We start from the raw sequence: 16,691 nt of genomic DNA on the forward strand, positions 1-16,691 counted from the left end.
TAAATGTCATTACACAGGAATTGGTAATAGCGAGGAACTACAGCTAGCTCTTCCACCAGAATAGCATACATGGAATAAAGAGCTCTTATCTTTACAGGGTTTGTGCACATGTCTAGCTGGAAGTTCAAGGCTAAGGAGTTCTGGTGAACATTAATGGCACTAGACTAAACTATGCAAATTGACATGCAGTTGAATCTTGGCAGGACCAGGGACAAAATTCAGGACCAGAAAATGGTGTTTGAAATCTGGTTTTGTTTAATCATTGTGGCCAAGTATATAAATAGAATATGCGGTGATAATTTTTCCTGAATGTGCTGGACCAAATTCTCTTACAGTGTAAAAAAATATTAAGCATTGCTTATTAATGCTAAAGAGAATTTTATCTTACTCTTAAAAAAATAGAGTAAAAGTCTAACCTTGAAACAGAACACTAAACAACAGTCACTTCTTCTATCAGATGTTCCCAGTGAAATTCAAATTGAAAATAAATAATTAAAAAAATACAGGTAACCTATTATACTTGTACAAATAATAATAAAAAAAAAGAATTGAAAGTTTCTTTGAATTATTTTATTTTCCTAGGAAGAGGTAGAAAATACAATTGTAATTTGATTGTATGATAAATATGTGTTCAGGTTTTAAAAGAAAAGATAGAAGAGTATAGTTCTTGTTGCATGTGGTCTTTCATGGATATAAACACACACAAACATACAAAGGATTATCAGGTATAAATTTTAAATTTGTTATCATAAGTTTTTAATTCAAAATACCAATTCAAAAGATTTTAAGACTATTTCCTCCAAATGCATTATGAAAAAGGAACTAACTGAGTCTTAAAGTTATCGTGTCTTATTAGAAAGAACTCACTCTAAATAAATAAACTGAGTTTCATGGAAAGACGTAAATAGCTACAGTATCAGGAAGGTTGGACCAGATGACCCACGGTGTTCCCTTCCAACCATTCTGTGATTCTTCAATTTCAATGCCTGCTCAGGTTTTTGTATACTGCATGCATTTGTGAACACTCAGTTCATGAAGGAATTCAAGCCACACATGGAGTTGTCGAGCTGCAGATGGAGCTTTTTTTCTTTCATTACAAAAGTCCTCACAGTGTTGTTGACAGAACAACAGAAATGTTAATACCTCACTAAAAGCTGACTATAAGATTAAAAATGGATACTCAGCTTCAGTACTGTTTTGATATTAGCATAAACCCAAGATATTTCTAAAGAGCTGTCAGAAACTTAGAAAAATTACTGGCAGAACCATGTGTATACAACATGCAAGAGAGCAATTAAAGGTTGTCAACAAATGTACCAGCCTTCTCAAAGTTCTCTGAGTTATTACCTAATATATGGTAGTAACTTTCCCTAAAAGACAATGTAAGAACATCATGTGTAAGCAGTGTTACACTGCTACACAGTGCTACCTAAGGTAAGATAGCTGCTTATCACAGTCATTTAATCTTCAAACGTTCTGGTTTTATTCAAGGAGGGGACTTACAAAACCAATCAAAACATTTTTAAACAAAACTAAGGCCATCTGATCCAAATGCCCTGCTTTGAGACAGACAGAGTTTATATTCCAGTCAGCTTTGTAACTATCACATTGCAAAGACACTACCAACAAGTAGTGCCTACAAACTTCAGACAGTTCAAAACTTCTGGCCACGGGAGTCAGGAGCTCAACACTGCCTCCAAAGCTCACTTACAAAGACAGGGGAACACCTAGACAGGGCAAAGCTTTGTCGGCACAACGAGACACAGAAACAGCTAGAATAATGCCCTCATCCTAAATACACATTCAGGACAACTATAGGATTCATCTAGTCCAGATTTATGGATTTACACTGGTGAAAAAAACAGTACCTGAGTTTGAATCCATTTTAATCGTGGATTAAAATCCATTAAGATGTTACTGTTGGGCATATGTGAGTTGATCGTGTGTATAAAAAACTCAACAGAAATCAGGACAATTTTAAAAGACCCTTGAGTAAATCAAAAGAGGGAAGGTTATACAATTTCATGTCATGTAGGGAAAAAAATCTGAAAAAAGTTCCTGTTATTTTATTATGCTTATTTACTACTCTAAATTATCCTGTCCTTTTAAAATATTTCTTAATTTTTGATAGATCTCCACTATTCAGAACTGATGCTTATTTAATGAATGAAAACACTTTTCTTCCTTCAGAAAGCTTCCTCCACATTTGAAGTCAGTCCAAACAGCACTAATGTTCCTGCTTCATAAATATTTAGAAATATTTTTTAAATTTTAATCTTGAGAAATATTTTTTACAAGCTCAATTAAACAGAGTATATCTTACTGAGCTCTCATATATTTTAAAATAAAATTATTTTTTGCCGAGAGTTAATCTTTCTTACATTGTTCAACCAACTCCCAGGTTTATTCTGGTTTTATCCAACACAAGAGTGGTAAAAAATGTTATAGATCAATACATACACATTTAGAGAAGCAAAGTAACTAGAACTAGATTTTTAGAAGGCACGCAACCACATAAAAAACACAATATGATCTCTGTTCCGGAACTACACAGCCATTTGAATTTGGCCCAAATTTCACAAGACTTCTGAACAAGATTGGCTCTGCAATAATGAGATTTTTTTTTTGATATTGCTCTAAAATTATATTCTACATTCTTTCATTACCACATAAATTGTTATTTTTAAATTGGGACAAAGCTGTAATAAATCATTACACAGTTATTGGTAACTGTAATAGTAGTGATTATAGTGTTAATTTTTACTTTGCATTAGTGATAATGACTATTCCTATTTTCCTACATGACCTTATAGGCAACATTTATTTACCTAGATATTCCTATTAAAAAAAAAATATGCTAAAACATCTCCATTTAACAACAAATTACCACATTTGAAGAAAGATCTGGTAACAGGAAGTGTTATGTCACCATCCCTGAAGGTTTTTAAAAGATGAGTGGATGTGGCACTTAAGGACATGCTTTATTGGTGGATTTAGCAGTGTTAGGTTAAGGGCTGGACTCAAAAATTTAAGAATATTTTCCAACCTAAATTATTCGATGATTCTCTTCTATGATGCTATGAAGATATAAGTGAGGAAAATTAAGAACCCTCATTCTTCCTGCATGGAAGAGAATGAACTTGAAAATAGATAGATGTCAAAGCCCTCCACTTGCTACAGACACAGAAACTCTGACAGAAATGTCATCCCTATGTTTTAGGTTCAAACTACCAAAACAGAACTGCAAATGAAAATCAAAAGAAAGAAAGTTTGGATTAAAGCAGTACCAGGATGAGAACACAGTCCTCTGAAAACAGTATTTTTCTCCATGCTGGGTTTGGTTGTCACTTCGTCCAGGAGTGTGAATGACAGTGTGCACATAAATGGACTCCCTCAATTAACTACAAATCACTTTTATTCTTCATTTCCCACCATCACTATCAATCAATCTTCAGTACTTTCATCCTTCATTTACCATTCCCTAATGCACAAGCTGTAATTTTTCAAGTATTATGTTGTAGAATGAAAACTCTAGATCTTAATGGTTAGGCTTGTTTTTCAATCAATCCCTACAGTTTCAATTTTGTTTTACTTATATTCATCAGTGGGGAGAGTTCCTGTGGGATATCATAAGACTGAACAATAATAGAATTTGTTTCTGCAAAGTCTAGCAAGCTAGCAAACAAGGTCTGGATGAACAATAACGGTCATAAGAAAACTATACAGATGCAAAAATGAGCAACAATATTTAAAATAATATGTGCAGAACATAATATGTCCCTGTTTAAAGATGACAGAACAATTAGTTTGTGCCATGACCTCAAAATGGCAACTGTAACACTGAACATCTTTGCAGTTTACAAATACTTGCTAAGAAACCTCTTTAATGCCAGAATGGTCTGGGTAATCTGAGAAGGAAGGGGAGAGAAGAAAAGGATTTTCTTATGTAATTCGTACCTCAGGCTTTCCCTGACTCTTACCTAACTTTCAACTCAGTGGCATCCAGAAAGTTTGTATGCTATACTCCCAAGATCCTCTCAGATTAAAAAATATGATTGTGAAGCTATAGAAAAGAAGAGAGAATAAGAACTAGCAGCTTCTATATTTAGTTTTGTGTGTGACAGTTAAGACTAAGTTTGGCAAACATTAACTGTCAACCAAACTTTCCTACCTACAATGCTATTCAAGAAAAATATTCTATCTCTGTATGTATCAAGCCATTTCAGCAAAAAATCACTGTCAGGAAATAAAACTCTAAATAAAAGTTCTGTGTACATTAATTATTTACATTCACAAAGAGAAGGTTGTATTTTAAGGGAGCTTGCTGTTCAGTAATTGGGTAAAAGGCCTCTTCCTCCAACACACAAGAAGTACTTTTTTTCAACCCAACAGACTGCACACAAGACATAAATATTGCAAAGATACAAGTGGCTTCTTAGAAATTACACAAAGGAGCATTTTATGTATGCAAAGAACTGTATTACCTGGGATAAATTATTGGCAGTAAATTATGGGCTAAATTCAGAAAAACAGTGTTTGAATACTAAAATATTTCTATACATTGAAGTACTGGAAATTTTAAATTAAAGCGTTGCTTTCCAGTGTTTGACTTAAATCAAGTGATCTAAACAAACAACAACAACAAAAAAGGAACGAAAAAGGAAAATAACCAAAACTCTTTAATAATTGGAAAAATGAAGCTGGGTTGCTTGGTGGTTTTTGAGATTTTTAAGCAGAAACATTAAATTGGAGGCCTTCAGGCTCATTGCATTGGACTAAAATTTCATTACTTATACTTTCAGTATGACACATTAAAATTTTACCTGGGAAAAGGATGAATAAAAAGTAGGATGTTTCCCCTGAGGGTTGAAAAGCTGTGAACCAAAGCAGGTCAGATAGCCAAGTCAGAAATTTCCCTGTACTCAGTCCATGATTAAGTGATTAGAAGAGCAGAATTCAGGCATGAAGAAAGCTCATTGTCAAGATCCTGTCCTAATCAGAGCTGCTCCCACGCTAGATTTTGAAGGAGTCTATGTTTAATGCACTGGACCAGCACCAAACAAAGACTATGTGCAAACAACCTACTTGTTTATGTAATCTTTCAAAACTCAAACGTATCACAAACATCTCAAACGGGCATTTTGGAGTGTTCATAGAGTAGTTTACCCCTAACTTGCAACATGTCCAACACTGCAAAAGAAAGGATCAGTTCCTGAAAATGGTAGAGAATTAGAACTCCTGCAGAATCAGAAGAAATCCCTTCTATCATCCCACCTAGAACAGAGATCGCGTTCTCATTTTCATTGAACAGCAGCCCTTTCCTCAGGAATATTCCTCTTCTTGAGGATTTCTAGTTAGATGGCTAAATCAGAACAAAAGTCTCTGAAATGAAGACAATCCACTTCTACCCCACCAAAAAAGAAGAAAAAGAGAAGTATCAGTGAGAACAATAAAAGCAGTCCTGTCTTTTAAGTTATGATTTTTTATTCACTTTATTCAGCCCTGTTTCCTAACTAGGTCTCAGCCACAGCACTCTGTGTCCTCAACAACAGGTTATTCAAGTTTATTCTTCCATATAAATATAAATTAGACTAATCTCTACAATCTTCTGCAGTGCCCAGTACTACAGAAGTTGGATCCAGGACTATGGCTTTCCCCTCTGGAGCGCTGCTGTCATACAAACAGAATTTACCCCATCTCTCCTTCCCATGTGCTCTACCTTTACACACAAGTTGGCTTTCCAGGTACAACTATCTATGATCAATCCTGAAGTAATGAATGTCTATCTCACTACTTTATGTTAAAATATGCCTGACACTGTCTTGCAGGCCAGCACAAAAAAGACTTACAGCAGAAAGTAGTAATTTGACCTTGCATGACACTTCACAGCTTTCTACGATCTGGAAAATATTTTGATCTGTCAGGCAATATGCAACCCTCTGTCACCACATATGGGGAAACCTAGCTGGAGTTAATTTAAAGAGGATCAGGTGTGGCAATCAGCAGCTGGCAAAAATAACTTGATAGCCTCTGTGGTAATCACCTGTGGTGCACTTCAGGGTTCCTTTCTTTGTGGCATGGTAGGAAAGCAGGTCAGACAGGAGAAAGGTTGTGATACTGCTTCAGAACTCAAGATTTTCAATAGAATTGCTCCTGGAAAAGGGCACATCCTTTAAAGGCAACAGAGTTGTTCCCTATCAACCAACAGATTTGCTCCTTGTATACACTGAGAAACTGGTTAAATTAGTTACAGAGAAAACTTTTAACTGCTTTAAAAGAGAACTGCTGTTAATGCTCCCAAGCAGCACAGTAAAGCACACCAGACAGAGCTTATCCTTCTGTGCTTGCTGATTCAAATGAGCCCATCTATTTGTACCAGCTACACTTCTACAAGCCTACTCAGGGTAGTGAGAGCTGCACAGCAGTTTCTGAGATTGCTCTAATCTTCAGAAATATGGCTTATGGTTACAAAGATACTGGAGGAGTAAAGAAAACCAGAAGGACTCTCAGGACAACTAGAACTGGTGGAGTCAGGATATTAAATATTCCAAAGTGAATTTATTTGAGGTTATAAATACATAATAAATACAGATGACCACCAGAGGCTGCAGGGATCAAATAATTTTAGAGGATCCAAGAGGAAACCATGAGTTACTGCAAAGTAATTGGGAAAAAAAAAAAAAAGAAGAAGGAATGAAAAGCAGACATTAGTGTTGAAAACACCTCAGAACACAGACTGGAGAAGTTTTCTTCAGCATATACAGTTCAGAGGCTCCCTTAATGTAACGAGACATTTGACAAACAGAGGATGCAAACATGCAGTACAAATTGCCTTACTACACTGCCATTCAAAGCCTAATCTAGGGTGAGACTTTTTCCGTCCCACTACTAATGGCACATTTCAGAAACCTCTCACATACTAACTTTTTGATGGGTAAGGTAACTTTCACAATGAAAGAAAAAAATAGCATATTAGTTTCCACACATAAGCTCCCTCAGGGAATGTGACTGGCAAACCTTCCACTTTGTTACAAATTTTCTGTCTAAGACAGATTATATTCCATATGAAGTTGAAATTGAAACCATGTAGGGTTCTGAAGGTAGCTTTTCTTTTCCAGAACTTTGCTGTGGTCTAAGCTGTCCATCAAGGAAGGTGAGAGGGAAGATTTCTTTAAAGTAAACTGACTTTGAAAGAAGTATGTTTTGCCATTTGGCATTTAATTTAACTGTGTCTTGCTTCATTGTTGGGTTTTCTTTTGATTGTTTGGTGGGTTTTTTGTTGTGATTTAAATTTTAGACCTGCCAATCAAAAAAAAAAGAGCAATTTCAAAAATCTGGTTTATCACTAGAACATAAATGAAACTGAGATTTTCTAGCTGCAAATATCATCATTCTATTCTGTGCCCTGTTGGTTTTCCTAATATTTCTTTTTTCATTGTATTAATGAAGAGGAAGTAAAATTTCAGGGCCAGAACTTGGTCCTACTAAATGTCAGGATTTAAATCAATGTGACATGAAGGGGGAAAAAGCACATTTGCAGGGTAGCAAGTCTTACTGCACATAGAAAATGATGCATATCCATTGAACAGGTCTTCACTTCAAAGCACTTTGAAACAAAACAAGAACACCTGCCTATGGAAGAGATGTTAAGACCTTCATAGTTCTGAATTGGTTTACTTTTTTCTAGGATTGGTGCCTTTCATACCACGCAACAGACCTGAGTATCTCAGATCTATAATTGTAGCTGGTAAAAAAATAGGTGAAAAGATGCTTTACATCATAAAACACTTTTCTTTTTGATCTAATCAGTACACTGTTATTAGCTGTTCAGTATGAAGTGCTTTCTTTTCTTTCTTTTTCTTTTTTCAATTCAAAAAGGCGTGTATTTTTTGTGGTGTAATGGAAACTTTCCAGATGCCACCAATAAAATAAAAACCCTCAAAAGCCATTATATTTATGGAGACAAGAACTCTGCCAAGTGTGTGGCCACAGGGGATGCAGTCAGGCATTCCCCTGCTGGTAGAACACTGCTTTGTTTCCAAAGATCAAAGGCCCCTTTTACTGAGACAGGTCCTGTTAAGGTATCACTTTGCTAATAGCTTTCACAGGTTAACTGTTTTGCCTAATATTTAGGTTGTTCAATCCACTCTTTAAAAATACTGGCTTGGAACCTTGCAGGTGATGCCTGAACTGCTGAGTGTAGATTGTGCATATGATCTGAGCAACAGTTATTTACATGGAAGTTGAGGCCAAGTATAGGCCAGGATAAGGAAAAAAAAATAAAAAGTCCTAGCTTTGCATCCCAGCAGTGACCCACACACTCTTTACAATGGTTTAGATGTGCTTGGGTGACAGAGGAGGAAAGAGGGTAGCTAAGTGCTCACAGTTTACTGATGGCTGTACTGCTGGCCTGGAGGAGACATGATTGCTGAAGAAGTGAGTGCCCACAGAATGGCAAAAGGGCACTCAGAATATGCCTGTACCAGGTAGGACTGATATATACCTGAGCTAGACAAAATATCATTGCCCTGAGAAAGATGAAAAACCACAGAGAAGTCACTGCCTGTGCCAGCATGCACTTCAATATGTTTTATTTGCCACAGTCTTCTCCTTCTCTCTATGATTTTTGGTTGCAAAAGTGTTTTCCCAAGTGATCTAAAACCTGCTATCCTAACCTTTGAAAGTGCAAAGTATTTTCTAGGCCTTTCTGAATGCATTCAGAACAAAGACCACTTCCTCAGGACAATTGCTAAAGCTGTTAGAAATAGTGGATTTGCAATAAAGGATTCAAAAACTGCGTGAAGAGTAGTGTGACATGAAATTATGAGTGTCCCTGTCCTGTGGGTCAGAGAATTTGCTTCCCAGCAGTACCATGCAAACATAAAGGCCCTAGTGAGTAGGTGACTGTATATTAGTCCTGGATTTAACCCTCATTACTGGCTAAACTTCTACTTGATTCTGAGAATTACTTCTCGCTTCTTCTACTGGTTCATTCCATGCTTCCTCAATTTCCAAAACAAGCATTTTCTCATTGTATGCTCTATGTTACCTGGTTCACTACCTTTTTTTCCTGGTGCTCTAGCTGGTATGTATTATGCTTTAAAGTATTTGTATTAATACTGAGACCTTCAGGGCAGGAAGACTGCTCTGTTGCCAGAACATATCAACCACCCTGTTTGGAGGATAACCATCTCCCAGACAGAAAGGAAGATGCGCCTGTGTGTGGGGCACCAGCCAGCAATTGAGGGAAGTTATATGTAATGCCTGATTCTCTAGCATTCCCCTTGTGTTCTCCTTGCCAAATGTGACAGCTCCTCAACTTCAAAAGGGCAATGTTATTTATCTGCATCAAAGGTAGGAGAGGTGCAAAGAGGGACCAGGGACCGAAGCAGAGATGAACTAACTTCTGTAGCATTTGAACAACGCTCAGTTCAAGTTCTGAAATAGCCAGATTGTTATCAAAGAGAAAAATGGCCTAGGACCAAGATGCTTGATAGAAATAGATGTAGTTGAGAACTGTAAAATCTGTTTGATATATGAGGAGCTGTGTAATTTGACTCCTTTCTCTAAAACAGGATTTCTGAAATGTTGTGGAGAGACAAAAGGAATTATTTTGATAACAATGACTTCCCAGTGATGTAAGAGATGTCTGACCTGTACTGATTTTATGGCAACTGACATGGGGACTTTGAATGATTACTTTGCCCCACATAAGCATAATGTAATTCACTCTGCCTTAAGTCCATGATCTGAGGACACAGTGTACAAAATAAATAAAAAAATTTGTCTGAGACTGTCTTCCAGATGTTGATATGGGTGGTAAAGTGCATTAAAGCACTTCTCCATCAGATAAAGATAGATAAGTCCAGTATGACAATCTAAGTAGAGAGAGATAATTGTCACTTTCTGACAAAAACAGACACATCTATCAAATATGATCTTTGTAAATACTATGGAAAATCAAAGTAATAGCTATGAAAAAGAACCAAACAGCAATTTTCTTTAATACCACAGGATAGGCTTTTTTTCTGCAACTGTTGCATTATTGTGTAGCTATGAGACACTAATAATTGTAATGACAAATACATACAGATGGCTCTTACTTCCCTCTAAACTGATCCAAGGACTGAACTAGGATCACCTAGAAAGTGTATGAATACACATGCCATTAGAAAACAAGCTTCACTTACAGTCTTACTTAGGAATTCTCCCTCTAACTTCTGCAAATATTTAGGAAAAGCAAATTATATTAAGTGATTTTTTTTTTAGTATTACCAATTCTCAGTTCATTCTGAAGCACATGCAAGGTACAGTAAATATAAATGAAAAATTCTCTCTGATTTCTGTCATATAAACTTCCTGTGAACAAACTGAGCAGCAGTTGTGCTACTGCCATTATGCTCTAGGGGTGTAAACCAGGAAAAAAGGGTGTAACTAAAATAAGTGGAGCATTAAAAATAAAAAACAAAACCAACAAAAAAATCCCCAACAGAAACAAAACAAACCATCACACACCAAAAAAAACAAACAAACAAAAAAAAACAACAAACCCCCCCACAACTGGTTTGAAACCTCATTACACAAATTAGAACAAAAAAAAAATAGCTCAAGGTACCTTGATATGCAGGTATCTACTGGCTCTTTTCTAAATTTTATACTCATATGTAGTACTACTGACCACAAGACACTTCGATTCTATAAGATTTCTTTTGGAGATGTCTGCTGGTTTGTGAAAGATCATCTCTGGAGTTGCCCTATACACAGGCAAATCCTGTTGCCTTCTTCTCAGCATTAAGGAACATAACTTTCATGATCATATTTTGAAGAAAAAAGGTGCACACTCTTCTCTTGCTGTGTCCTACTTTTTGTTTTTAATATGCTGAGGGTTTTTTCTCTTCTCAGAGTGTGAGATTTTCAGCATGGACTGGATGACAAAAGATAAGTATGTTCCTTCCTCTGCCAAAGATCTGCTGCATGCTTAACAACTAGCCCTTCCATATCCCTACACAAACTCTGTACAAACAAACCAGATTCTAGGACCCTAAGCTACGGCCAGATTTCCTCGTGAGAATTAGCATTTTTAAAATACTGACTTGGAAATTAACTTCAGCCAATAAAATTTAATCTTCACTTTCCCAGATATTTGTGCACACTTCCAGAATATAGCAACATGTCTTCTCTGCACCCGCAGAAGCATATCCTCACTTGTGCAGAAAGAAGTACTTACTTCCAATATCTGGCCGCAGCTTTTTGTCATACTCTCTCAACAGCTTGTTTAGTATGAGAGTCACATCTGTGTCCTGTGTTTTTGGAGCTAAAACCCATTTTTGGTTAGTTGTTCCATCTTCATATTCATCCTCTTCAACCTTTGTAGAGCTGCAAAACAAATGAAACAAATAGATGTTATTATACATAATTAAAATATGACATTCTGCATAAAGCTCCACACTCATCTGAAGAAGTTTCAGGTATATCCCCTGGCTTTGAATCTACTCAGCCTTAGGCTGGTTTTGCAACAGGATGTTCCCATCAACAATTGTTGAGTACCTGTGGATAGGTCATGATTGACAATTGTTTAGAAATTGTCTTCTGAAAGTCTCCTCAAAAAGTTATACTCTAGGAGATAATGTAGCTAACAGAGTAGTATTTTATATCCTGTATTTTAATGAACCTACTCTGACTAGTTTACAATATACTTTTACAAGGAGCGAACATCTGCAGTATTATTTTATTAATACATCAAGACAACTGATTCATCTCTTGCACAAAGGCTAATAAGAGTATTAAAAATTCAGATCTGTTAATGCTTCCTGATCATTTTATCCTATTAATAAATTATTATATTCTCAGTGCCTGAATTTCAGAGTTTAATGTATTATGAGGCTTAGAATTAAGAGCTCACTCCTTAAATTTGAGATGGATTATCACAAGCACACAAATACATTGCATAAATTAATCTGAATTTCCCTGCAGCTTTAATAACTTTTTTTAAAAAACAGTACTACACCAAGAGTTGCAACTTATTTCCTTTATAGGTGGATTATGTTTCTTTTAAGGGTATATTAATTCAAAGGTGGTGAAACTACAGTTTGGCCAGAAAACACAGCTAGAGCTATTTTCACATAAGACTAATTTCATTTGTGCAGCTTTTTGTGCACAGACTTTAAAATGTTGATTTGAAGATGTATCTTTTGGTATCTTAGAAACCAAATCTCTTTGATGCCTCTCACAGGAGAAAATCTATGACAGACTGAGATGAAGTTATCAGGAGAAAAGATAACCTCAGTAGTGGAACCTATGGCAGGAATCATGTGTTGTTTCAACCTGCAATTGCCATGGGGATATGATGTCATTTTGCAACATTTTTACATAAATGTCAGTAATTATGTGAGGCACAAAGCAGTGGAGGATGAGAGGCACCAGCCTTGCTTGTTCACAGGATGTGCTACACACATCAGTGCAACTTTCTTTCTCTCCTTCTCCTTTTCTCCATAATGACACAAGTGTCTTTTAAAATATCTCAGATATCTAGAAGACTTGATAGACACTCTATGTGAACATAAAAAAAAACTGATACAAATATAAAAATTTCTTCATAGAGCATCGTCAACTCTCACATTGCTCAAAAACCACTATTTGAGAATTTAATGAACTTTAAACCGAAACTGCTCTACAGCCCATACATCCCTAAGGATTAACCATGAATCACTTAACACAACCTCACAATTTGCAATTGCTCTAGGCACAATTTCTATATAAAAATAATTTTTAAACCTAGACCCTGAGGATTTTCTACAGAGAACTCATATAACTGAGTTGTAAAAGTAGAGAAAACTTAGACGAAGTTTTGAATAGACAACCACTACTTCTCTGTTATTGAGCTGTATTTTCTAAAAACATTTTTTATATCTATAATTCACCCAATGAGCATTAAAAAAACTCAAGAGGATTTTGGGAGTTGTTTTTTTTTTATCAGATTCATGACAAGCCCTGTGTTTTAATACTGCTGTTGCAGAACCATTCTCAAAGGAGGCATCATCTCCAAACATACATGATTGCTATTTCCGAGCTGAAACTCTGCAGTGGTGCTGAATTGCTGATAGCAAAGAAGGACAAATCATATGTCTTTTTCTGCTGCAGCCACCACAACTTTACCACCTGTAAATGAGAACTGAGTTCAGGTAGTATCATGATTCCCATTTCAGGGAGATGCTGCTTTAAATAAGTCACTAACAAGAGTCTAACTAAGGACTGGCAGACCTTTTAGATCCCCTCACTCTAGCAGCTTCTTTCCTAGAAAATACCTCCAAATCATTTAAATCCCTACCTATCTTCTAGATTAAGATTGGAGGTGGGAGAGGTTTCACAGTGGATCAGACTAATACACTAGACACATATTTTTCAAGCTTTTTTTGCTTTCTTCCTTAAGAAGTTATTATTTAACTTCCATTGCTTGCCTCTACACAGTTAATCTCCTTCAAGGTACTTGAGGTTGCACTTTTCATCTGTAACCCTATTGGTGACTGCTAATTCCTATCATATTCCTGCAGTCCAGAGAAACAACTACAGAATGATGGCAAGCCAGTCTTAAACTGGGAAGGAAGAAAGGCACACACCTTCCCCCAACTCTTCACGGGCCACTAGTTTTGATTCTGCAAGGAGGCAGAGAAGAGACTGTGCATAAAATGCAAGGGAAGAAATCTAGAGAAGTCTGAGAGGTTGTCAGGAAAGGGTGTATTTCCTGCAATAGGTGTATTCCACACTTGCTGTGGAGGCTGGCATTAAGCATTCTCTAGCTCCTGTGGGGATTTAGGAGATAGACACCACTCAGGTGTGGGGCAGGCTGCCAGGGAGGGGAGTGGAAGGTCTCTGAGCATGCCTGTAGCCTGGTTGGTGGTGGTTCCTACAGGGGGGAGCTGAGCTGACCCCTTTGCCTGGTTTATGCAGTGAAGGTGTACGACAGACTCAGACAACCAAAAGGACCGAAGTCCAAAAGGTCAGGGCTGAAGCTGCCGGCTGTGCCTCTCTGGCCTCTTAAGAGTGGATACCTGAGCCCCACCGGGGAGACCCTTCCCGGCCCTGAGGCGGGGACCAGGGGTTCACGCATCCCGCGACTCACCCTGTCCCTCCTCACGCCGGCCCCGCCCGCGGAGCCCCCGGGGGTGGCGCGGAGGGAAGCCGGGGCCACCAGGGGAGCCCGGGCAGCTCCAGTCGCCGTCCCACCTGGTGCCGGCAGCCGCCGGAGGGCGAAACTTTCTGCCGGGCCGGCTCAGGGACAGGGCCCTCGCGGGCGACCTCCGGCTTCACGCGGGGCCGGGAAGGGACAGCAGCGGTGCCACCGCCCCGGGCGCACCGCGAAGCCAGGCGGGTCCCGGGATGGGAGCGGGGTAAACCGTGTTTGGGAATAGAGCCCCGGCACGGCTCGGGAGAGATGGGGAGAGCCCGCTGTTCTTCCTGGGTGCCGAATATTGTGCAAACTCCAGCAAACGGGACTTCAGCCGTCCAGCCCCAGTGCAGAGAGGAGAGGGGCTGAAGGGAGGCGAGGGGAGCGCAGACTTACCAGGCGTGGAACACTGAGAGGAGGAAGAAAACCGGCAGGAGCTTAGTGGACATGGTCCGGACAGCGCTGGCCAGGTGAGAGGTGCGGCAGGAGGAAGGAAACGTTGCAGAATGTTCACATGGAAGGGAGAATGAGGCAGTGAGGTGAAGGTCTAAGCCTCTCCTCCTCCGTATTCTCAGCTTTATACCCTGAAGAAAACACTCTGTTCCACAACGCCCCGAGAAGGGAGGGGGGAGGCGAGAGTGAAAAGAAAAAAAAAGAAGAAGCGGGACGAGGGGAAAATCCCCAGCAGAGAGGCTGCCAAGGCCAGGTATAAATCAGGCTCCGCGGGTGACAGGTGTTCAGCGGGCACCGAGCTGCGGCGCTCCCCTTTGCTGGCAGCCAGTTACCGGGCGCAGCGGCGCGGCCTCGCTCGCTGCCCGGGCTGGCGCTGGCCGTGCCCCCGGGCGGTGCACAGCGCGGAGCAGCCCGGGCCCCGCCGGGCCGCGGGTGCCGCGGGGCGGGCCGGGCCGGGCCGGGCCGGGCGGGGGGCGGGCTGGGGCGGGGGGAAGGGGCGCACCTTGCCCCCCCCCCACGGAGCGCCTGCCCGCAGCCAGCCCCGCAGCGCGGCACCGGAGCGCTGCCGGGGACCGCCCCGCATCGGAGAGCACCTCGTCCCCGCTGCCTGCCCAACAGGTACCCGCCTCGCCGGCAACTGGAGGAGCCGGGAAGTGAACCCTGCCCCCGCCCCAGCGGGCGCACACACACGCACACAAGAGAGGGGGAGCAGCAAACCCGGCAGCCGCAGTCAGCCAGCAGCCGGGACTTCTCCCCGACATCACCAGCCCGATGCCCCAGAAGGGGCGGCCGGTGCAAGGATCTCCCCGCTGTTTTGCGGGATGCCCTCACGCCCAAAGCCCGCAATCACTTGCCGAAAGCCCCCCCACCGCCCGGAACTGGAGATGCTCTCTTCAGACGGAGGGAGAGGGATCGGGCGCTGGTCTCGGGGTGATCGGAGCGGCGGGCATCCCGATGTACACACAGGCGCAGATCTATGTAATCGATGTGGCTACTTACACGGACAGATAGACAAACGCAACGCAGTGTGCTTCTATATGCTTCTGTATCTAGGGGGATGTATGCAGAAGTTTGCATGCACTGTACGAATGCATGGATACACATTTATATGCACAAGGTATGCCAGAAAAATGTATACACGTAGAAGAGGTCTACACGATCCTGTAGACCAGTTTACATGGACTTCTGTGTATATTGTGAACTTTAGAGTAAATCAGGTTTTTCTGCTGTGAGAACTCGGAAATGAGACAACAGTCAAGTGTATTCAGGGCAAAAACAGTTTGGGTTTGGATAACTTTTGTCTTTCTACTACACCAGGAACAGCACAGATGTGATTTTTAGGGACTTCAATTTTCTTCAGGTGTGTGGAGCTTTGCCCTGGGCATCAGGGTAATTGGAATATTCCCCTTTGTTTTCAAAATGGGAAATGACAAAATTTCACTTACATAGTGGTAATTTGAAAACAAAAAACTCTGGCAGAGGTACAGCGAGTCACCGCTTTCCTGTAATTAGGAATCTCGGGAATATAAATCTGTTTCCTTCTCCCTTAGACATAATTTCCATGCTCTGGGGGAGTCGTTTTTAATTGTGACATTACATTAAAAAAATTCTGCTGGAAGATGCAATCTTGCTTTTAGAATTACTCCTACATGATGCCTAGAAGAGTTGGCTGTAGGGAGTTCTGTTCCCGATGTTAATTTTTGAAGGAACGACCCAGCTTAAGGAAAATCCGTTGTGAGCCAGGGAATTAATTCTCAGTTATTCACTTTAGGGGGTTTTTTTCAATCTTTCGGGTTTTGTTGGGTTTTTTATATCCACCCCAAGCGCCTCTTTACTAGATTATACCGCAGTTCTTTCGTGTTTACTTTGGCTAATTGCAGTTACCGTGACTTGCTGATAATGAATTGTTACAAGGCTTGTGCTCTTTTCCGCCACCTGCAGAGAAATGCGGGTGGAATCCAGGCCGCCTGCTGACCTGAGAAAATGAGGAAGGGAACGGACGGCGAAAGCTTGTGGGTTGCCTGGATTTCACCAGGAATAGCTATGCTGACGGTCAAGCAGCACCCCGATGGGC

General features: G+C 40.1%; 1 protein-coding gene across 2 annotated transcripts in view; it reads right to left on the reverse strand.

The window, feature by feature from the left end:
* The window catches only part of GABRG3 (gamma-aminobutyric acid type A receptor subunit gamma3), a 310,103-nt gene extending 295,356 nt beyond the window's left edge, over window positions 1-14,747 (reverse strand). For both annotated transcript variants that reach the window (XM_039548246.1, XM_039548241.1), the window contains exons 1-2: window positions 14,561-14,747; window positions 11,228-11,376 (exon numbers count right to left, since the gene is read on the reverse strand). In XM_039548246.1, the coding sequence (XP_039404180.1) occupies window positions 11,228-11,376; window positions 14,561-14,613 (202 nt within the window). In that variant the 5' untranslated portion in view covers window positions 14,614-14,747. The remainder of the gene's footprint in view (window positions 1-11,227; window positions 11,377-14,560) is intronic.
* Between the last annotated feature and the right edge of the window lie 1,944 nt (window positions 14,748-16,691).

This window comes from Corvus cornix, chromosome 1, assembly GCF_000738735.6.
Source record: "Corvus cornix cornix isolate S_Up_H32 chromosome 1, ASM73873v5, whole genome shotgun sequence".
Lineage (NCBI taxonomy): Eukaryota > Metazoa > Chordata > Aves > Passeriformes > Corvidae > Corvus > Corvus cornix.